At 41.0% G+C, this 24,579-nt stretch overlaps 1 protein-coding gene across 19 annotated transcripts in view; it reads right to left on the bottom strand.

The window, feature by feature from the left end:
* DOCK10 (dedicator of cytokinesis 10) overlaps positions 1–24,579 on the bottom strand; it is a 144,962-nt gene that overhangs the window by 73,056 nt on the left and 47,327 nt on the right. For 17 of the 19 annotated variants that reach the window (XM_048314385.1, XM_048314387.1, XM_048314380.1 and 14 more), the window contains exons 2-4: positions 16,471–16,590; positions 8,752–8,841; positions 321–403 (exon numbers count right to left, since the gene is read on the bottom strand). In XM_048314385.1, coding sequence (XP_048170342.1) covers positions 321–403; positions 8,752–8,841; positions 16,471–16,590 — 293 coding nt within the window. The remainder of the gene's footprint in view (positions 1–320; positions 404–8,751; positions 8,842–16,470; positions 16,591–24,579) is intronic. The other 2 variants (XM_048314369.1, XM_048314382.1) reach the window with 1 other exon arrangement.

Genomic DNA, 24,579 nt, shown 5'->3' on the forward strand with positions numbered 1-24,579 from the left:
AGGTGAGTGACATTTATGCATTATTAAGGAAAATGAAAAGCCACCTCTCCTGTATCAACTGTGCTTTGAATACGCAAATACGCTTGTAAGGATTTGAATCAGCACTAATGGAGTTTGTTGATACCAGTGAATTCTGCAGAGTCTTGAACTTTTCTGAAGGACCTTTGCTTCCCCTTTCTAAAAATGCAAGACACTAAAAATATGGTAAAACAAGCACAGCATAGAAGACAAAGGAAAGTGCAAATATGGACAAAGCTTAGCAAATGACACAAGCCTAAAGGGAAAAAATAATAAAAAGGAGAACTTATGTGAGTTCTTACTGTGGTAAGTGTCGAAAATCTTCTGAATAGGGTTCATATTTGTAGTTCACAACATGCCAGTGGGAACTGTAGTATTTACAAGCCTAATCAGAAGAAACACAAACAACAACAATAGAATTACTACAAATGTTTAGACTCAAGAAGGCTAGAGAACTGATAAAGTTCTGAGGCAGCCCACATGCTAGAGAACATATTCTTCTCTTTTAGAGCTGGGTGCACAGTTCTTAAAGGAAAGCCACAGTCGTATATTTCCATATTTTGAAGCACAATTTCCCTTTAAAATCAAATGCACTGAATCACACAAGATGGAGGAAGGAGCTGATAGCAATTTAACATGCTTTACTGATTCTCATCTGCTTTCTAGGAAGCATCATTAAATTATATAGTTGCTGCTTCAAAAGACATGATCTAGTTTAGGCCTGACTTCCTCCATGGACATTGATTATACAGTTTTTGTTTGCATCTTGTTTCATTACCTAAGCCTTCCACTCTAAATACATTTGCTTTATTCTTTTTACTTCCCCTTGTTGCAGCACAAGCCCTCTACTTCTTATTCTGCCCTTAAGGATTGATCTGTAACCTCTCAATAACATTCAGGAATATATTAACAGGACTATAATTTTTCACCAGTCTCATTTTCCCTTCCACACTGAATTTGCTCAGTCACGTCATCATGTACTTTCCGCTATCTAAAATTTTTCTTGCTGGTTTTGCATTCGCCTTTGGAAAGTGTTCTTAATACATCAATCTCCCTTAAATAAGGAAGCCAGACCTGAACTATACAGAAGGGCTTGGCTGTGCTGTCAAGTAGAGCAGAATATCTGTGCAATTTATTTGATGCAGAACTTTTATGTATGCAGTTAAACCCAACATGACATTTTGAAAGGCAACAAGATGCATGAAATACGTACAGTTATTGCTAAGGTACACATCTACAAGAAAAATGACACCATGTCAGAATTCCCAGTGATTCTTTATACAGTGTATAAATTGCAAACTGATATTTGTACAGTATGCTGAAGATTTTACCCCAGTGTTGTATTATTTTCTCCCCACACTCCACCATAAAATTTGAACCAGCCCACCTGAGATGGAAAGGAAGGAAGAGAGGAATCAAGCCTAGAACCCAACAGTAGAAATTGCTGCCCAAGGAGGAAAAGCAGGCATATCAGGAAGGAAAAGGGTGGAGAAAGAAGCAGCAACACTGAAAGAAATCTGAGGTGGGAACAGTGAAGACAGTCTCACAGAAAGGCATGAGACTCCAGAAGTCAAACAGAATGGAATAAAGGATATATCAAAGGTATCTAAATACCAAAAGCTATGCAGAGAAAGTAGAAAGAAAGAGAATAAAGGGACAATTATAAATTACTATAAAAAGGTTGACTGCTTCAACTGGGAGTATTCCCTCTCTTCACTCCTGCCTCTTCTGGAGTGCCCACGGGAGTCATTGCTTGCACAGTGGTCTCTGCCTCAGAGGGACAGAGGGGATTATCAGGCTGCTGGAGCAAACCTGAGATGGGCTGACAACTTAACGGTGGTGCTGTCTAAATTACTCAGCACTGACTTAGCAGACCACTTTTTAAAAATCTTGGGCAAAATATGCAGAGTATGTAGCCATAAATTATTTTAGGAAGTCATCTTTGTATCCAGAGTCTTCTGTGACAGCTTTATTTGGTTTAGAGTGTGGAAAAGGTGGCAAGGAAGTAGGTGCACATTTATAGGCACTTCTCTCCCTGGCAGTTCAGCACAACCAAAGGCAGTAAACACATTCCATGTGGATCCAGTATTTACCTTCTCATCTGACACAAGACCTCATTATCTTACAGGATGCAGAATAAAGTGTGACCATTAGACATATAATGACATATTCTCCAGGAATGAAGATAATATTGTAGCATTATAACTGACTCTCTCTGCACTTGGCAGGGTCAGGCCCAAAGGTACCCCTGACAACCATGTTCCTACACCTCTACAGCATTGTCTGCACTTGGCCTTTGACTACAGATATGATAGATAAAACCAGCCACTAAATCCCAACTGTTCTATGTTGCTTCATAAAACAACTTTATTGCTCCTGTGCTTGTGTTAAAACTATGTGATAGTAGCATGGGTCATAAGAATACTTTTACAAGGGTAACATATACTCTGTTCTACATAAGCCAATGAAAAGCTCATAGAGCATTGTGAGGGCGAGCACAGAATCTCCAATTCACACATCACTCCCCTTTTCCTTGACAAATGTAAACCAAGTGAACCTTCTACAGAAAGGACCACTTTTCCCCTGTGGTACTTTCATTACTAAGTATTTTACTTAACAGATACAATTAAAGCCCACAGAGAACTCTCAGTGTGGACTTTTATTGCAAACATTATAGGCTAGTGTGTTCAAAAAAGCAGTTGTGAATAACATATAGAGCAGGCCACAGTATTTTATCCTGCAACTATAAAGGTTTATTGTGCTCCTCCAAGAAAAAGCTAATCAAAATAAAAATCAAAGGGGACAAAGCAGCACATTCAAGTATCACTCAGTAAATTCACAAAAGACAAGCCAACCCAATGCAACAGCTACCACTGTTCTTGAACTAGCTCGTTGTGGGGAAACTAGATCTCACTAAAAAGTAACACCAAAAAAAGGGTACAGATTTTCTCTTCAGAATATCCCAACTAAAAATTAAATACTTCTGCTAACCATACTGACTTAGAATTATTTTTTAAAATTGAAAATCATTATTGGAAATTAAGTTTTAGCAATGAGGAAAAATACCTGCAAACCTGATTTGATGAACAAGAAAAATCTTTCTAGAGGCAGAGATTTTATGAAGAGGCCAGAGCTGGCTACTACTGTTCCTGACAAAGAACAGACCCACCAATGCAGGGGCTGTTGAGCTCAAGTGAACTGTGGGGGAGGAAAAATATAGACGGAGAAATGGAAGTTTTGGGATGTGGGAGGGTTGGCACATGCTTGCATGAACTTTCTACTGCTCTGTTAACCAGGCAGGCAGCACAGCCCACTCCCAGGGACTCTATCAAACTCAGGTATTTTTTTTGGTTTGTTTGTTTTGGTTTTTTTGTTTGTTTTTCGGTTTTGTCCAGATGGCCTAATTTTATCTTATAGAGACAGACAATCCTGCAGGCTTTTTCTGCCTGTAACTTCTTATCTCTGGCTCTGGTGATGACAGCATGATGGCTACCACTGTGAAAAAGACACTTAAAAAAGATTTACCCAGCAATGGAAAGGAACCTATTGGAGGAAAAAAACCAAACCAAACCAGAAAAAAGGAGAAAGTGAGTGAAACATAAATAAAACAAACAACTTCCCTGCTTATATCCTTAGACAGCACTAGTATGTGGTCTTCAGAAAAAAAGATGCGCATATGATAAAAGTCATTCATGGAACAACTGGGCTCCTTGCAAAGGAACTGCAAGCACAGAGCAACTCTGGCCCCTCACTCACCCTGGCAGAGTGGCTGTTCCTGAGGTGGAACAGGGCAGGGCAAGCCCATGCAAGAGCTTGGAAACAGAAAGCAAAGACGTTCTGGAGCTGGATGTGGCCACAATGCTAGAAAGGAAGCTGCAGAGGTGGCTCCGTGCTCTGCCCCATGACGTGCACAGCCCTGCTCACAGAGCCTTCCCTCCCTACTCTGACCTCAGCTGCAACAACTAAAGGAAGGAAGTGTGCAGGGATCTGGGGAGGTGGAAGGTGCTGTGATCACCCTGGGTGGAAATCCAGCCCTCCACCCAGGCCTGCCCCAGACTGCTCATATCCGCAATGAGCATGGCAGCAGCACGAGTGGCTGCTGCCAACCTGCACCTTCATTTTGGGGCTCTCAAAACTGTTCCCAAAATAACAGTTCACACTTATAGTAAAGTCCAGCGACACAGCCAAGTAACAAGCCAAAACACTGAAACACACTATTATTTTAAAGCATCAAACATTTTTAACAGGTATTTACCTTCTGTGCTATCGAAAGACTCACTACCCTTTAATAATCTATGTCTAGCCCTGAGCCTACAGCTCTTTCAAGCACTGAAAAAGCTTAGATTTTGAAGATGGGGAAATTTACACTGTGATGCGCAATAACAAAACTTTCTGGGTGTCACTGTCAACAGGAGTTCCCATTTTAGTCTGATTTTGAAAGAGGTAAGAACAATGCAAATTAGCCTGCAAATCAAAAAGCCTCAGAAATCAACTCTGTAGACACATAACCACTTTGAGAAGTTGTACAGGAGGCTGTTGCTTTTTCACATTGTGATTAATAAAACTCATGTTTCATAATTACTTACAGATCCTGTACACCCAACCAGCAAAATCTCAAATAAAAACTCCCCCAAATGAGTGGCAAGAGCTTTGCAAGCTTACTACAAGTGACAGCTCCCTGTTGTGTATCCAGAAAACCTCCACAGGGAAGTTCAGAGACACTCACATGAACACTGTATTATAGACAAAGTTAACTACAAATTAACGACATCATTCATCAAATGAAATTTCAATATTCCTACACTGTTATTTCATTTTGATGTGTTTTTCACCCAGGAAGCTCACTCCTTCTGCCCTTGCACAGCTCCTGCACCTCCTCATTCAAGCAGCCAGCCCCTCTGCAAACACATTTCCAAAAAACTTATCCAGGTAGCACCTTTTTACCTTTTTTTTTTTTTTTTTGGAAGGATCACCTGGCTTAAACTCATTTCATAAAGGAGAGCTGACAGCTAATATTTATTTACGTTCTGCATTTTTTTCACATCTACCTAGGATTTACTTCCTACAGATAATTCCTACACACACACAAACAGCATTTATTTGTGTGCACATACCTGCATTCTTCCTGTAAATACTGACTCGATGCAAACCAATAAATTATGTTGATTAAATATGTTGCAATTAGATAGTTTAAGTTCCTCAAATGAAATATAACTTTGAATAGCAAGTGCACTATCCCCTTGTATTTTCAAATGAAATGTGGGGAAAATCCCAAGAATTCCCATTTGTTCTGCAAATTCAGGATACAGACTTAGGAAAGGTGATATTAGGGAATGTTTTTACTGTCTAAAAGGAAGAATTTTATTTCATGTCTTATGAAGTGAATGTTTCTATTTGCCAAAATTGTGTACCATGAGGACAATGCTGACTGGCATAAATGCAGCAGACATGCAGCAGACCCTGTGAGGAGAGAGAAAATTCAGAATTTGGAAGGAAACAGCATGATAAAGGAAGTCAGGAATACTTAAAACAACAAACCACTGAAGACAATTTTATTCTGTCTTTAAAAGTTCCTGGAAACTTCTCCTTTCTAACTAATTTAGTTCCTCAGGCTGATCCTGCCTAAGAAAAGTTAAAGTGGAAAAATCCATAAGGAAAACATCCTAATACAACTACAGGTATAGGAATAACCAATTCACAAAGTATTAACTTTAAAATATAGCTAATACTTAGGTATAAATTAATAAAGAGACTCAGGTATTAATCATAAAATGTAAACTATCTATTCTCTTTTCAGGCAAAAAATACTTTTTAAGGGACTATTTATTTATTTGTCACCTTAGTTTTATTTTGTTTTAGATTTTCATTTTACAGTTTCAGAAAAACACAGATGGTCAGACATCTTTTTTAAAGGCAATTCTTCTGCCTCACCCACTACCCTAACATTTCAATATCACGAACAGGGAAAGTTTTGCATTCCTGAGGAATACAAAGCAGTATTACGAGAACTGAATGGACGAATAGAGGCACAAACCTTCCACTACAGGTGGACCACATCAAATGCCATCGATACTGAAAGCATTTCTCAGCAACATCAGCCTCATCGTTCTTCATCTGGCTTGTCAGCTCTTTTGGATCCATAAACCAATATTGTCTAGGCAACTGAGTCCTCCTGGTGTGCCTCTAAGTACTGTTTAATGGTTGCTTGAGGAAGGGAAACTTGATCAAGTCCCCAGGCTGCCTTTGTATGGATTTTGGTAAGGGCTGGGGAAAAATCCCCTCATCCTTGAAGGGCTATAGCAATGAAAGAGCTCGAGGTGGAAGAAAAGCTTTCCTATAGTCACCAGAGGGAAAGCCAGGAAGAAACAGCCAGGATTTTAAGGGATTATCACAGATTTCTGACAATCCTTTACAAATGACCTCATCTTGTAGATAAGACAATCTGACCACCACCAAGCAGCCAGAAGAATGAGACAAGAGATAATGGATCTGAGGTCTTGAAACGGTTTCAGTACCGTGTCCTCACACTGCATCACATGGAGGAAATTAGTTTCACCTCCAAGATCAGACCCTTCTTTTGAAGTTCAACAACTTGCTCCATGTCTTTGTCTCACCTTGCTAAAGTACTGAGATAGTGAACAGTCAGAGACAGCTGATACCAAAATGGCTTCAGCAGGATGAGCTGTACATTCCCCAGAGTCTCATCAGGAATTAGGCATTTGATCCTGGCTTGCCATAAGTCCAGGTGACCAACAGTCAGTCAAGTGTGCACAAGGTGGACACCTTCACTGTTCATACAGTTCAATATATCATGCTATATTTGAAGAAAGACTCCTTCAGCAAGTGAAGTGTTGGCTTTTCCACAGTTCCAAGAGAGAAATGAAGGTCACCAATCCCACTCCTGCACATCTATCCAGAAGTGACCTACACCTAACTGGAACACAACAGAGATGTATACTGCTAGGGCAGTACACATCTCTGCAATTGCTGCAGGGGACTACAATCACAGATCTTCACAGAACCCCATGCTCAGTTTCACCTAATTTTGGACTAGAAACCATCCTCTCCATGGAGTTTAATTTATTGTGTGTGTATATATATGTATGTGTGTATATATATATATATATATACACACACACACACAGTTTTTGGCTTTGTGGCAAATTGGAACACATGCATTACTACTTTAAAACAGGGTCTTTACCCTGCCACTATTCCATGCACAGGCTTAGTAATACTGGCTTTTTCCACTGCTTTGCTCCTCTCTCCCCCTCCTCTTGGCTCACTGGTACTGCAGAGAAAGCTAATAGATGTACTCAGTATGTGTTTTACAAGGTGGCTGTTAGCATCCCCTTGGCGTGCTCAGCTGTAACGATTCCCAGGAACTGTGCACCGTGTTCCATTTTTAGACCCACCACTTTCTCTGTAAAGCCATGAGCACAGTGCTGGCCTTGCAACTTGTGGAACTTTAAAATAAAAAGCAGACCCCAAAGTGCTGAAAGGCAGTGAGACTTCTGGGAAGGTAGATAACTCCACAAGCTGTTATCTTTTAACACTGCTGCCAGATTAGCAAAGATGGCAAAGTTCAGACAATCTGAGCTGGCAGTAAATTATTATTGCTCTTTTTAGACCTGCTGAAAAGAAATAGGGCCAGCCTGTAAAATGTCACATTGCATACAATTCAACAGCTACATTTCTGCCTAATTTTGGATTTCATGATTTCTAATTTCTGTGTTTGTCTGCAACTGACTTTTCCTCCACAGTTTCCTCTTGCAGTTATAGTGCATATGAAATACTTTTTCAGACCAGGAAGTGCAGCATGAAAAATCCCAACCGGTGAAAAAAAGGCCAAGAACCATCACATTATGGGCCAATTATCAGTGCTCGGAATTAAACTCCTTCTAGAAGTTGACTGAAAATTTGGTTTCATAAACCTGTTTTGTTAATGCAAATAGTGAGATATATTTCACATCTATAATGAAAGATGGGAAGGTTCAGGGAGCCATCTAAAGTAGATTCCTTTGAACAGTGCAATCAACTCCTTTAAAGTCCTTCAAAGTGATAAAACCAGTGATAACACAAAATATTCCTGAGGTAGCAGGATGAGAAATCTTCTCCTACAATCTGAGATCAGGTATGGAAACATACAACCATAGGGGTTTTTTAAAGGTAGAGCAAACTCCTGGTGGGCCTCTAACTGTCATGGAAGAATTTTGTTGAACTTTCTATTATGAAGGTAAAACAGACTCTAAATACTTAAAATAAATATAAACCCCTATGCACCCTTCACACAGTGCACCTATTCCTCATATATACAGCTCCAAATGAGATACATACCTTGTAATAACACCTGAGAGTCTAAACCAGTGCCAATTGGTTATCTATTTTTGGAAAGATATCAATATTTTCAAAGGCAAAGCACATGCAGATCACCAATCATTAGCAGTGATGTAAAAATACCAACATCAATATCAGTGGACTAGTGGTGACAGGGAATGCAGCTGGAAAACAGTACAATGACAGGCTGATTCAGTGCATTTACAATTTTTCTAGATACAAACATCTCACAATAGGCCACTGCAGACATGCTGCTAACCCTCCCCCCTCCTACTGGCCTTCAAAATTCAAACCTGATTCAAATCACCTAAAACATATTAAAAGAAAAAAGATGTTCATTATAAACATAGCAAGCCTCCCCCAAACTCTTGGTTTCATTTAATATTAGATACTCACCTCTCTAACAAATAAATTTTCTGCTTTTTGTTCTGCATCTTCAGGTACAGAAGGATACAGTGTCCTGATTTCCAGTGAAATTGTGTCTATCTGGCAATAAACAAAAAATGTGCAATTTAGTCAAAGGCAAACAGAACAGCAGTTTTGTCTCAGGAAGAGGTTAAGAACCTTGTTATCATGGCTTGCATTTTTCAGATTGTCATGCAGCCAACACACATGCATACCAACAACTGCAGCCCAGCTCCTGCCCACACACACTATTCAATACTATCAGCTAAGGCATTAATTAGCAAGCAAGAACAGTGCTCGAGTAGATTTCTGGGAATAAAGCTGTTCCAAGCAAAGTTCCTTCAGTCTCTGAGGTTTCTGATAAAAAAAAAAGTCAAGTCTTCCTTACATCCTCTCCCAGAAATATATGCCAAATCCAAGAGTGCTACTTTCTTCCTCCACTTCCTTTCTCCACCTCATGCTTTTCTGGCAAGGAATGTGGAGACAGAACTAAAAGCTTTGACTCTTTTGAAAGGAGAAGAGAGGAGTAGAGTCCCCCCAAGAAGCTGCAAAAGGGAGTGCCACAGGACAGCTCGGTGGCCAGAAAGCAAGGAGAACCAGGCAGCAGCTTCTCAGAGGGACATTCCCACCTGTGGGCACAGGCAGCAGGACAGGGCCGACAAAGGACTCCTGCCACTGCCTGAAGTCTCTTCCAGCCTCCACAGCCTGCACAAATTAAGCCCTTTTTCTGAAAGCAGCTGCTGGCTGAGCTGTCTTGTCAGGCCCCAGAGCAGGAAACCACAGAGAAAAGTGGATCTCCTGAAGTTCTCCACAAGGAGCCAAGCTTCCCTTAGTTCCCAGCGGGCCAACAAGAGGCCAGGGCCACCAGCAGTGCCTGTGTGACCCAGGGCCCCTGTGCTGGGGTTGGCCAAGGCAGCCGCTTCACAAAAGGCTCACAAGAGGAAGCTTTGGGGTATTTTCAATTAACCTATATATCTGTCCCACTCATTTTCTCTGCCATAAGAGGAGAAAACAACCAAAATCAACACCCAGCAGCCTAGATTATGCTCTCAGTTACAATGGAGTAACTCTTCACTCAAGACAGCAAAGGACCGAAACCCGGACAAATCTGGCCTCCCAAACCCATTTTCTCTTCCATTACAAAAAGATCCATGATTTCCGGAGGAAGGCCTGTGGCACACAACTCTTTAATATGAAGAATCACTACGTACTAATACCATGAAGCAGCCTGCAGTATCTACTGCATCCCTGGAGGCTGTCTTCCATATCCTCACCCTCAGACTAAAAGGTGATGTTTTTTCTCTGTAAATTGAAGCACCCAAACTCTACATGATGAGTGCCTGGATATAATGGACTGCATTTTTCCTTAGAGTTGACATGAACCACTTTGATTTTCCCCCATTACTTTCCACATGAGTAGCTATGAAAGAAAGGCATGTATCACTCAGGCAGAAACATCATGGGATCCCCCGAACTTTTTCTGTTTCAGCTGGCGAGCTCAGGATACAATATGATTAAACCCTGGCTCTCACAAAAAAAATGATGGGGGTGTCATAGACACCAGAAAGTGAAAAAAAATCCCATTGTTCTGATAAACTGAGCACAGTTTCCTAAATGTGGGTTCCTGGGCTCTACTCAGCTATGTTATCAATGCCTGCATGAAGTGCTTTACACAATCATTGAGTCTATGAGTAAAAGAGACAGAAGATGGAGAAGTATGAATTTTCAGGCTATGTTTAGTAAGAGATGTCTGAATTCTTGGTTGCTTAGGGACTTCCCAGCAGTACCCACAGTCTCTGGAATGCACCTCATTGCTTTTACTTCACACATACGTGACATTTGAAGCAGTAATGTTTTTTCAGCAGTCATGACAAGATGCAATCCCTGAGCACAGCTGAAAAGCCTGGGGTGCCCCTGTGGCCCATGATATTGAGCTCTTCCCAGGGCTGGGCCCTGCAGCCATGAAGCACCCTCCTCCCAGCACACACAGCACTGCTGAAGATCTGCTCCTCTTCCCAGACTGAGGCAGAGTGGGAGGCCACAGGAGAGGAGATGAAATGTACTCTGTACCTCACACTGACCCTGTCACGATGGTGAATAAGCTTCAGAGAGAGCAACAGCCTGTTCTGCTTGCCCACAGCAAAACCTGCCTGCTCCATGTATTGCACAGAAAGTAGTTTCCAGTATTTTTTTATAGGTAGGACATATAGCAAGTAATTTCTTTTTACCTAATACAACACTTGTCAACTGACACGAACACACTGACTGAGACAGGCAACATCTACCTTAGTGGGGCCATTGTGCCTCCCTCTCCTTACACAGCCTGATAAAAATACTGTAGCTGAACAAGACAGGTAACCCAAGCCCACTTTTCTGCCTGTGGTGCCCTTCCCAGCCACACTTGAAAGAAAGAAACAGAGCCCTGCAAACCTGAGAAATCGGGTAACACTGGGCTTGCTGCCTTTCTAGACTTTGACAAAGAATACCACAGGTTTATTTACAAAGAATTGGGACATGGAAAATGTTATATATTGTTATATTTAAACTTGTCTTAAAAACTACAAAGCACTTCCCTTCTGAGAACTAGTCATGTTTAACCACTTAGCTGCAAAAGCTTGGCCACAAAGGCACTTCCTGTTCATAGTCAATTACTTTCAAAGTTAAATGCTCCTACAGGCTGATCAGGAACGGTATTATTCACCAAAACTGCTTTATTCAGAAAAGAACTAAATTTCAACAACAGAACATGTGCTTCTGAGTCAGTCACCCAAAAAATCAAAGATTTTATTTCGAGAATTCAGTATGTATAAATGTGCTGTGAATTCAGCCTAATTTCTAATGTTTAGGCAATCATGGCACTTGTCTGTTCAAGCCAAAGGCCAATTACCCTCTCATTTGTGCATGCAAACTGTGGTAATCAAATAATGCAGGTATCAGCCTAAAGCATTCAAGTCTGTAATTCTTCTGAATTATTTTTAATTTATTTTATATAAATATCCTATATCTAGCCATGATTTCTGGCACTGCCAGGCTGTCTTATTTGCATAAGCTGTTGGCCCCAGGTGTTGGATGAGTTACAAGGTGCAATTTCCCTAAGCACCTTCTCTTGCCACATTCACCTTCTACAATGAAGCATGGAAGTTAATACTGCTCCTTTTCAAACACTGATTAGGAATAATGTTTTCAGGCAGTGACTACTTCCCAGTGACATGGTGAATTTAGCATATGAAAATGGAGTTCAAACTCCATTAGCCATTTCAAACATTTTCAGTCTGAATCTATTCTGAATAGCTTTTAGTCTGAAAGCACGTCAGCAGTGGTTAAATCTTTAGAGGGATTAATCAACAATGATGATATTTACTTCCTGCAAAGGCCGCCCTTCAGAGAGACCTAACCACACACGGGCTGACATGTTCCTCCCTGGTAATGCTTATGTTCAAGCTCTCTAAAGAAAAGCTGCTCAGCCCCACTTTCATCCAAGTAAACAGATTTACTTAATGTTACCAAAACCTGCAATGAGTTAGTCCATCAAATTAAAAAGCAGGCTAAGATGCGACTATGCTGTACAAATACCATGGTGCAGAGGCTGTTGTGGTACAGAGCTCCCTGACAGGCTGCGGTCCCAGCACAGATCTCACCACCTGTGCAGGCTGCAAAGAGAAAGGAAAGCAGGAACAGAGCACATTTAAAGGACAGATTTTGCCCCATCACTCCCTGAATCACATTCAGTGTGAGAGGCTATGCTTTTCTGACTGCATTAAACAGTTGGAATGCACCCCTAGGAGTCCAGATACCTCTCACTGTCCTGCTCCTGCCAGCCCATGCAAATGTGCACGTCAAGGATACCCATAACACCATTAGTCATGAGAGAAATGGACTCAATTTCTGCTCCTCTAAGAATGAGCAGATACTCCTTGTCACATGGGAAAGTGGGAGCTAAGTCATGTGCTATTTGACATAACTCATGATCTCACCACCGTAACTCTTCTGATCTTAGAAATAACAGTCAGGTTTCCAAGGGGTTTTTCAGGGGTTTTTCCAAGGAGGCTCCAAGGCCTGCACTTCCAGCTGCCCCTATAGCACACATGTTTCATGTGAAGAGGCAGTGTCCTTGATGACTCTTGCTCCCTCCCCTTACGGATGCATCTGGTTCTGTTATGAACTTCTGTATCCAGATGAACAACTTTTGTCCCTGCACAGCATCTAGAAAGCAGAGGTTTCACAACCTGAAAAATAGGGAGATTTTGGCTTTTGTTCAGAGCTAAAAAAAAAGAAGCTTGGAAACAATCACGCCTGCAGTGATGGCAAGTACAGCGATTGCACAATTCAGCTCCTTTTCTTCTAAGGCCTCTGCAATACTTGGGAGGGAACAGGGCTCCCAGGTGGGCTTTCAGAAGCTCAAAGAGTCAGGAGCACATCAGACTGACCCTTCAACAGGTTTTGCATTATACAAGCAAGTTTTGCCATCTTACACCTGTCCTGAATTTAGGCAATGAATTATTGCTTCTATTGCAGGTTGAAAACCAGGCATTCAGCCATACTTATACAAATAGTTTAAAAAAGTCTGAGTTCCACTTTTCAAACAGATTTAGGAAAGTCATACATGAGAAGGAGGAACAAATTTTCACAACCCAGGGAGTTTAACATGCTTTTATAGTATACAAATTTAAGTGACCATTAAATACTTTCATCTACCTTTTTAAAACAATTAACTTATATTTATCAACATACCATTAACATACACTTAGTTACTAAACCTGCAAACAAGCAAAGCTATTTAGCAAAGGAGTGCTGAGCCTGTTGCCACTAAGGAAGAGCAGCTGTGATTTTAAGCAAGACTTCAGATCCTGGAGAGATTTGAAAAGAGGCTGCTGGGCATTCAGTGAATTTCCAAAGGATGGAAGAAAATATAAAAAATTACTTATGAAAGGATACAGCAAGTATTTTGTTTGGATATATGACAGTGCCTAGGAGCAGAAGTACAGATGTATGACAACAAATCCAGGCAACAATAAGATGTCAAAGGTTAAAGGTGGGAGTGAGACCAACTTGAAGGAAGGTATAACACTTCCTTCATGGCCTCCTTTCTGGCAAACACATAGCAGAAAAGTGAGAAATAGGAATCCCAGACAGCAGCAGTTCCAGTTGTTAAGGGGAGTGTGGCCAGGTTTGGGGAGCAGAAGGTAAAGGAAGCAAAGCAACCCAATGGTGAGGATGCAAAACTACCAGGATCATCACCAAGCTTGCCTTTTTATAAGTACAACAGGAAGGCAATCAACTCCCTCTTACTACCACCAAGAAGTACAGTGTAAGCTCTGCTCTGATGCATTGCTGCAGAAATTTCCACTGGCCATTATTTCACAGCACAGCAACAGAAGGGATCCAGGAACAGGTGAAACTTGAAGCTGAGCTGACATGCTTTTTCTGAAATGGAAAATGGACTTTGGGCAGGCAAATGAGTTACAAGGAAGGAATTGCTAGGAAAACAAGAAGTGGAACTGATGTGAATCGATTATTTTTTATTTTTTTAAGGGATTATTAAGCATGGTTACAAAAGAAGTGAAGTATCTTTTCCCCAGCTGGAATAAAACCAGAGAAGGCATCTGTAACGTATACACCTTGTACTCTTCTGCGGAGATGCAGGGGAATGGAGGAATACAGTCTACCAGACTCTGATATAAAGAATTCTCTGCTGTTCCACAGACTTCACATAAGATGTTAGAAATGACCAACAGAAGTCTTGTGAGAATAACAGCATTCTCTTTGAATGCAAGTAAAATGAGAAGCAATTCTGAGATGAAACAACAGTGACAATAATTCACCCATATCTGATGCATGTGGTGAACGACAAATCCAAAAATTGGAAATCATTATTAAAAGCAGAATTTTCTCCTCTGTCCACTGCCTCAGCTAACTCTTTTGGTTGGGGTTTCACTCTGAAGAGACTTTTGCCTATAGGATGTGCTCACCCACAGGCCCAAGCTGGGGCTGTGTCAACACTGAGACATGAAGTCTGCAGCAAGTGTAATCATTAGGAGTTAAACAGGGCCAGCCACCATTTCCTTGGGCATTATCACATTAAATCCCACTCAGAGTCAGCCTGGGCACCTCCTAATTCAGTCAGATGTGGACCTCTTTCTACTCAAATGTCTGACCCAGACTTTTGTGCACAGGTGATATTTCAGCAGCAGAGAGCAGGACTAGAAATAGATATTCTGCAACTGGAACACCTGCCTGGTACAGAAGCTCTGCAGTCCTGTCTGGTGACATAGGCTCTTGCAACTGACACTGACTTCAACAGGAGATAACAAAGATAAGAGAGGTTTATTGCAAGGATATGGACCCTATCTACCACTGCCTTTGCTCTTCTGTGAGTACAGACCATCTCCACCATGCAAGTACCTCTCTCATCTGTCTTAATCTCTTTTTTCTTATTATTTTTTGAATTTAGATAGATTATGCCAAATAGGTGCAAAGCATAACACAGAGGAAACAAAACAGAAGTAGCTACTAAAATCCAAGCAACAACTGCTCAAAATAAATGAAAATAAGGATATGAAAATATGCTTGACAGACAGAGGTCTTTAGCAGTAGAAAAGATTCTTCTTTCACTGAGAAGGTTTGCTCCATGGACTTGATCTCAGTTACTCTAAATCAAAGGGCTCAAGAGCCTTGTACATACAGCACGCAGTATGTCTATTCAGCTTTATAATGCTAATTTCATAAATTGACAAATGTGCAAAATGGATAAAGGAATTAAAAATAATGAGGAAATCTATTCTGTTTAGCTTCTTTCAATCCCATGAGCACATTAACTCAGTTAATGCCACCAAGGAAATAGAACCATTTAGTAAAACAAAGCAGTCGATTAGATTAAGCTGCCCTCCTAGGACAGGAGCAGTGCCATGAGCTGATGGGAAGGGCCCTCACAGAGCAGTTACAATTGGTCACAAATTGAAATGTCTTTCCATTAGAAAATGCCTATTCATCAAAACCTAAATGTTTTACAAAGTTGGGGTGATTTTGCAGAAGTTGCTGTTCAATGCAGGCAATCTGCCCGTGCACTTGCCTGGTAACACAGCTCCCCAGCCACCCTGCTGACCACCCCAGCACTGGCACTGGAGAGCTGCCCTGGGCCTCCAGGCTCTCCATGTCTTTGCAGTTTGCCAGGACAAGCAGTGGGGGACCCAGGATGAGGTCAGGCAGCTCCATGGCTGTGGGGTCAGGGATCCACTGCCTCTCAGTGTCCCACCATGAGAGCTTTCCTCAGCACCAGAGACTCTATCTAGTGGCCAAATACATCAAACAGAACAGGATCAGAAGTTACAGATTAAATTGGACTAAATCAGACTATAATAGTAGGGAGAGATTCTAGGACTGGCCAAACAACCACTGTGCTGAAAAACAGAGAAGTATACATTATAGAATAACATGTTTAGTGAGTTCCTGAAATGTATCTGGGAACAACCAGGGCTTCAAGCTTTATCTAACCCTGAGCAGTAAAGTCATGCATATATAAATGTCAGAGGAAAAAAAACAACCCAAAAGCCAAGTGCATTTGGTGAGAGGGAAGTATGGCATTTTGCATGAGTTAAGAAAATCTTAGAGAGCCCTGGGACAACTTGTGGCTCTCCCTCTAGCAATGGAGATTAAATCAAAGAGGAGAACAAACCTAAGAAAAGAAATAACACATATTTGCCTTGTACTTACTGAAAAGTCATCATCAGGGAACAATATCAGATCTTTAAACTGGCTGTCCCCAATATTTTTTTCGATCTCTGTGATAACAGCCTCATAATCCAAAGGCTCCAAGAGTTTGGGTTTTTCCTGCTGTGGAAAAAAAAGAAAAGATCAGGTGATCTCTCTACACACAAATTTGCTTTCCTCCCCCTTCATAAACTGACATCTGTTACTTTTTTGCCTTTATACACCAAAGCATGAATAACTTCTCCCCTCATTCCATTCTGTTCAGCTTGTGGCATCTGAACTTGTGCACTAGAGTGAAGTGAGGAAGCTGGTCCACTTGCAACAGCCACTCTCCATCTCACAACTCCAGAGCAATCTGTCAGCTTATTACAGAGACCAAAACCACCAGCTTAATTTACCTGGAATTCTCTCTTTCTCCATAAATACATCAAGAAAATTGATGGATACAGTTTGAACTGAACATAGATAGGACTTTGAGCTAATATGTTTCAGAATAAGAAACCTACTTATTTCTTCACTGTTTTACACAGTCCCTGCCTTTTGAACTGCTGGCAGTTTGTGAAAGCCACCATATTGTTTTACTTGGCAATAACCCAAGATTATTCTCCTGGGATAAACTGGCATCCATCTCCATGGTTTCTCTTGTCAGAAAGCAGGACTAGTATCATCACAGCAGTACTACTATTACCTGAAACAGCAGTAAAGTAAGAAACCACCACAGGAAAAAGTAAAGTCACATTGTCCTGAAATACAACCCAAAAATAGAAAAAGAGAAGCCTGCCTGACATGCTAGAATACATTAAACAAATGAACAGTCATGTACTAGAGTGAGAACATTTACTCAATTCAAAGATGTAAGCATCAGGAAGAGTGAATGAGAAAGGGCAAGAACTGCCAGAAGGGATGGAAAAGAATGTGATGAAAGAGAAAAAGGGCACTAGTGGAAAGCAAATGCAGAAACATTTACTTTCTCAGTCTGGTGCAAAAGTGGACATTAGACAAGATTGTATTTTACCCACTGTTCTTTCATTGAGCTATCCAGGACTATAAAGTTTCCCTCCATCTTCCCTTAATCAAAACCAAGGTGTATTGAAAAAAGAAAGCTTTGACATCTCCATAAAACAAATTTCTCCAATGAGAATGTCCATCATATATGATTTTACTTACCTCATTCATGTATGGTCCATTATACATATAATGATTCAAATGTAATAGTCCCTCTCCCTTTTGACTTTGTCCTAGAAAGTTCTTGGTTTTTTTTTAGTAATCACAGTCATCTCAAGATTTCTTGTGAACATTGTTTCCCTTCTATATTGAGTCCAAGACTCACCTCGGCATCAAATGCATCTATGAAAAGTTTAATTAGCATCAGCAACACAGCCACACAAATTAGATTAAAACACATGAATACACATGTTCCTAGAAAGTTATTCAATTGCTGAACAGCTGATGCAAGAATCACAGAACAACTCAGGACCTCTGCAGGTCACCTACTCCAACTCCCTGCTTAAAGAATCAAAGCTCCACCAAAGCATGGCGACACAATTAAAAAAGTTAGAACTGCTTCTTCAGCAGTTCTCAGTCTATTAACTCTCACAGTCCCTTTTGCACACTTATGAGTTAATAACCTTTTAAAAATCATTAGTATTTAACATTCACAGACCACAAGCACTATCTACTGATGCTGAGACATTAAAGAATTGTAAAAGACAGGCAAGCTCAACACGTAACAGTAACAAATCGAAGAAAACTACTTTAATGTTTGATTTAGATTCTGTGACAGGACTGGATTCTGGTTTTGTGATGTCCAGTTAAGACAAGGAGTCCTACTAGGACATGACACTTCATATTAACCCAGCCACAGCACCTTAAGCTGCCCCAAGCTGGTACTTGGCCCTGGCCTGCCCCAGTTGACACACAATGATTCAGTCCTGCTCAAAAAGCTCTTGGGCTGAGTCTCAGCCATATCCCTCAGTAAGGTTTCTCTCTGTTGTTTGCCGACAGCAGTTCCCCACAGGAACTTAACAGGGCCAACTTGGCCACGTCACCATACACAGCTTGCTCTCATTCCCTTCCAAACTGTGTTAAGTCCCTCCAGTATCATCTTGACAGGAGTTTCAGACTTCCTGTCATTAAATCTGTCATTGCATCTATTTATTAAATATTCATCTATAAACATACATTTCAATGAGTTAAAACCATGAAGAGAAAACACCAGTGCCTACTGAGTGTACTATTTCTGCTGTACCACTGGTTTTGGTAACGATGCCAAAAGGCCTGAACAAAGTTCACGCAGTTCAAGTTCAGCCGGAAGCAAACTTGTAGTAGTGCAACTGTTACCTTCAGTAGGAAACCTTATAGCAACCATTTACAAGGAAACTCATAGTAAAAGTGAAAAAAATACGTACACTGACACTTATGATGCGCCAGTGCTTCACACGGGCATTTTTTCCTGTGTAGTGGTTTCACTACAACATGAACATTTTCTGCATAAAATGTGTGACTTTGACTACACTGATAACTCTCCCTTCCCAGAGCTGATACTGTCAGGCTAATGATTCTGCAACAATCTCAACTCTTAGTAAGACATGCAACTGAAATCATAAAATGTCCACTCTCCAAAAAAAAAAGAAAAGTGTCAACACAACCTTAATCTTGGTCAGATGCTCCTTGGAAACATCATGAATGTCAGTTTTCAAAATCTCCTAAAAAACCATTAAGCAAAAAAATGACAGAAGTAGTCACCTTCCCATTGAAGTTGTAGACTAGAGAAGAGCTGGGAAACCCCAGAAATCTTGGGACTTCTCTTGAAATATGGGGAAATCCCATAAAAATGTGTAGCATTTGCAGGTTTTCTATACCCGTGGAAACTACCCTTTTTGCTGGGGCTGGCAGAAGGAAGAAGTATTCCTTCTTCCCCCTGGAAATCCCTGTAAGGTTGGGGTGAACACAGCTACATCTCCTTCAAAATTAATATCCTGCAGATGTTGGGGCGCAAGTTGAGGCAGGGTAAGCTATGTCACATTGCCTTCTCTTTGCTCTTCAGAAACTGGTAATGCTCAGAAACCCACTCCTGAAAGCTGCTCAAACACTCCAGGGGAAAACTCCTTCTTGGCAGCTGCAAGGTCATTTACATGAGACAAGAACACAATTCGAGAAAACCCCGAAGCAGAGGAACACAGCAAGCGTATGAATACCACTGCTCCCACAGCACTAATTCTCTTGCTCTCAGTGCTGCAAAGGGCATGATCTGATGGAAACATTTTAACAGATGTTAACAGAGAAGTCTTTGGAGAAAGATTACACATCTGAACTAAATGCAAGTAGATATGACATTATCAAACCTGCTGCAAAATTTTTCAGTGGAGCACTTCAATATTTATGGTGATGTTTTTCTACTCATGCAGTAAAAATTACATTCTTCCTTCCATGTCAGTACAGCAAAATCCTGTGTAAAATGCAATACTCTATTATGCAAGCTCCCATAAATCAGAGATGCAAGTAATAGCCCATCCTTGTCGATACACTGGCCACAGAGATAATTTAGTCCCTTGCCAGCATCAAGCATGATGCTATAATAAATGTGACGCCTCTCTTCATCAATTCTACGTGTTCTTACAGACCATAAGACTCTGCTCTGTGGACACTGACTCCATCCCTTGCAGAGCCAGTACTTTGGACTTGGCAAAGCTCTGCAGTGCAATGCTTGCATTGCAGTTGTGATGGGAAGTGGCAGCTGGTTAGTTAGAAGCTTATCTCTACTGGTGTGGGGTGGCTGCTCCATTTTTTCCTCCCTAGCAGACAGAAGCAGTGATGTTGGGATTAGCAAATTTCTCCCTGCAAGCACTAGTAGAGATCTGTAAATGAGTAGGGCTGACTTAAAGCTAATTTAATAATCCCAGCACTGCCTCTTCTCAATTTAACTTGTCTGTTCTTTTTGGAAACAGGCCAACCTGGCAATCTGTGCCAAAATCGAATTACGCTGTCTTGGATTTCTGTAATGCTTTTTATATTCTCCATCTCAAGTGAGTAATGAATTTAGTTGTGCTAAAATGGTTGTGAATACATCTAGTAAAAAGGCACTCTCCGACTCACCTGCTACAACATTCTCAGCAGTACCATTTACTTCACACCCTGACAGTGCTGTGTAGCTTTGCATGTTGTTGAGCCAGCCTTTCCACACTCTTTTGGAATACTGAAGTGGTATTAAGTCAGAGCCGACACCATAGGAGGATAATATACTTTCACAGGGGTGAAACTGGCCAGATTCCATCAGTGATATATGGCTTCATTGCCATCACCTTCTCGTCTAGGTGAAAAAGGATTATATTTCCCCGTAGTAATGACCCAAAATATCCAAATAAATGATATTACAGAATCAAATATGGTACTTGACTTTCCTCCAGATGCACAGACATTGTGCACTGATGCTAGTACCCATCTTTTCTTCATAATTATATATCATCCTCCTAAAGCTGTATTTCTGTGAACACTCCCTGAAGGAGGAAATGATATAACAGAGACCAATAGTCTCTGAACAGTCATCCCAAGAACTTCCCCATTCTAAAAATAAACTAGACTAACTGCTAGGATTTTCTAATGCTTTAATGTCATATTATTCAACACCAAATCCTGAATATTTAGAATCTATTGAATTTAATAGAGGTGTTAAAAATAATTTCTTCTCTTCCACACACCAGGAAGAAAAACATTAAGGAAACAGATAAACAGAAAGAAATTAAGTTGCTGGACTTCAGTTACCCTAACCCTATATCTGTGACCCAAAGATCCATGTTCATAAAGAGAATCAAAACTATTGTGATGGCCAGATTGGTCAAGATCAAGCAAGATTCTGATTTTATATTTCATTCAAGCTATGGCTTGTCAAAAATGACAATTCATTCTAGTATACATCTAAAATACTGAAATGGGCACTTAAAAGAGAAAGAGCCACTTTAACTGTTACTACAACAATAGCATCACCTTCCTTCGTTTTTTTAGACTTCATAATGATATTATTAACCAAACAAAATCCTATCAAAACTTACAACAGCAAATTAAACTGCTTTTTAGGATGACACCAATGTGAAGTGCTTCTCACACTCCTTTGGTCTTCCTTTCCGTTTTACTCTTACATACTGTATCTCTGACATAATGTATGTCTTTCTATGTTTTCATATGGTTAATATATGTAGCTAATTATATTCTACCAGGGCAGGCCAACTTCAATTGAATATTTCTTTGCCAAGCCTGTCCAAACTAAAGCTAAAGAACAGCCAGGAGTCCACGACTTTTGGAGAAGATGTAGCATAAAGGCTGAATTTAGCCCTGTCTCAGATATGCCAGAGATCCAGCATGCCCAGCAGCTCTGAGATGTGCTACTTGCAGCTGCCTGAACACTCAAGGAGCTGAAGCTAGAAAACAATCTGTGTTTCATGGATTCACCACAACTTTTGCATTTCTGTAGGACCAACATATGTCTCTATTCACCATAGGGCAGCAGAGCAGTTTGGTGCCTGGGGTGAATTCCATGGGAAGGATATCTCCATTGGGTGCACCTTTTTCCCCCACCAGATCATGGGTGAGCAGCCTGAGATCCTGTGTGCTCCTGGCAGGGAGTCCCATGGCAGCATTTTTATCCAGGGAGCACAGACAGCACAGCCACTCCAGGATAAAGGTGTCCCCAACACCCTCAAGCAGCTGAGCTGGGAGTGACAGGAATCACCCACTCAAAATATTCTCACCCTACAGGCCTCCCCTTTCTGCTCCCAACACACTCTGCATCATGCTACAGATTTCATTTAAGGAAAATAAGTTTTGCATTTCAAGCACAGAGCAGGCAGTTCAAGGTCTGCAAAAGGTATCCAGGGTATGGATATGGAAGCACAGCCAGAACCAGCAGGCAGACGGTCTCTCCTTTTGATTCAGATCTACTCCTTTTTATGACTGTTTGGCCTGTTCTACATCTATTTACAGTCAACAAACCCTCTGGCCACATTACAAAGGCTTCCTTTGGCTCAGTATGTGATCCACAGTCAACAAATTTATTAAAATTAGTGGTACAAAGAAAATTTTCTTTGACACAACCGTCCCATCTTAAAATACATTCACTCGTCAGGTCCAAAATGTTTAATTTGTCATGACTTTCAGTAAACCTTGGAGAATTGCACTTGGAAAGAACCCAGTCAGGGCTGCACAGCTCAACTAATATACTCTTCAGTGTCAGCACTGAAGCCAACGTGCCAATAAATTTCATTAAGGGGATTGCCAGTTCCCACACGATTCTGCTACAGAGAAAATCACCAAGAATTACAAAGAATCCACCCCCAATTCCTAGTGATTCAGAAACTACTTGCCAAAATGCTATAGTACCCATCAGCTCAAGCACAGCAAAAGAAAGGAAACCTGTTGAAGATCCTGCTGGGAGTAATTTTCAGTCTTTAAACCCTCCTTATTCAAAGAAAATTCTGATTGACACCAATAAGTGACCTGCTTGACTAAATGAGACTTACTTTGTGCAAATACAGCTAGGATAGGATGAATCCCAATTGCTTACATAACCATTGTTTTGTAGATCTAAATCTATGTAAAACTGCTTTGTATTATTTTCCAGCTTTAAAAATTACTGTAAGAGAATTCAGAGAATTCAGCATGTTAAATATTTGAAAAATAGAAACATCTCTCATGTGGATGAGCTATCTCAGAAAATTTTCCTTTCAACTGGTGGTCCAGCTGGAGCCCTCGGAGCCTCCAGCGGCACATGGAGCTGCTCCAGCACGGCGACTGACGAGCAACCAGGGCTCAGGCTGCTCCAACCACAGAGAACTATTCTCAGGCAACTGGGAGCGACCCACACTTTCTAATAGCTCTTGTTTCTCAAGACAGAATTTATCGTTGCTTTCATTATGAATTTTGAAAGTTCCAGCCCTAATAAAACTACCTCCTTCATGGTTAAACTGTAGAAGCCACACAAGACTGTTGACTAGCAAAGCCTCCAGCTGGAGGGAGAGGAGATGCTTCGTGCTACGCCCAACTTAATCATATGCATTTCCTGAATCCTGTTTCCCAACCATGATTGTTCACCTGGCATTGCAGCCTTGCTGCAGTGCCTTCTGACTCTGCAATGGCAACGCATGGGCATGTCCATCTTCATGGACTAGCACCTGTCCTTTTAGACAGTAGATAAAATTATCAGTACAATCTGCAAAAAACCTTCAGGGTAAGAAGGCAACAACTTACTTGTCCTCACTGCTTATGCAGTATCTTGAAACTCTCCTTAGGAAGGAGATTTAAAAAATTCATTTAATCATAAAACTACTGAAGTCAGCCACTGACAAGACCTCTAACGAAACTGCTAAGTTTTAAATTTGGATTTAATTGGTTGGCTTTTCAAAATGTCAAGAATAACACCTTCTAAATAGCAAGGACTTCTGAAGCCTAGACTAAATATTTGCCCATAGGTCACTTCAGGGGAAAAACAAGCAAGTTTTGTTAAGCATCATAAGGGTTTTTTTAAAATAATTTACATAGACCTCTAACCTAGCAAAACTCAGCCACTTTCTCTCCCCTTACCTGACCTAAACCTGGAAAAAAAAGTGCAGCTTTAGCAACAAAAAGCTTTCTTTGAATCTATCACACAGAACCTATTCATGAAGAAAGCAAGCAAAAGCCAAAGACACAATTCACTCCTGTTCATGCAGACATCTATCTGAACAGACAGGTAGGGCGTAGTGGAAGAGGACTGGGCAGAAGAGACAGGAACAGAGCCAGAAGGGATGGAGCAGAGAGGAGCTGCCAACAGAGCTGGAGTGTTCTGCTCAGCCACTTGCCTTGTTAGTGATTACTTCACTCCAGGGAAGGAGAAGGGTATTGTCCTGCCCTGTGCACTGTAGAGGGGATGCTGAAGTGAGTCTAGTTCAGCTGTTTTGGAAACATGCTTTTCTTCCTGTCCACTTCTTTTAGCACAGTCTCAGGCGTGCAGAGCCACTGCCCCAAACAGCAATAACAAAACCAGCCTGCAAGCTGCATGCAGTCGATTTGCCCAAAGCTTGTCAGCTTCCTATTTAAAGTTTATGTAAACAGCACTTCTGAGTCTGTCTGTGCACATGTGCA

This window comes from Corvus hawaiiensis, chromosome 10 (assembly GCF_020740725.1).
Source record: "Corvus hawaiiensis isolate bCorHaw1 chromosome 10, bCorHaw1.pri.cur, whole genome shotgun sequence".
Taxonomy (NCBI): Eukaryota; Metazoa; Chordata; class Aves; order Passeriformes; family Corvidae; genus Corvus; species Corvus hawaiiensis.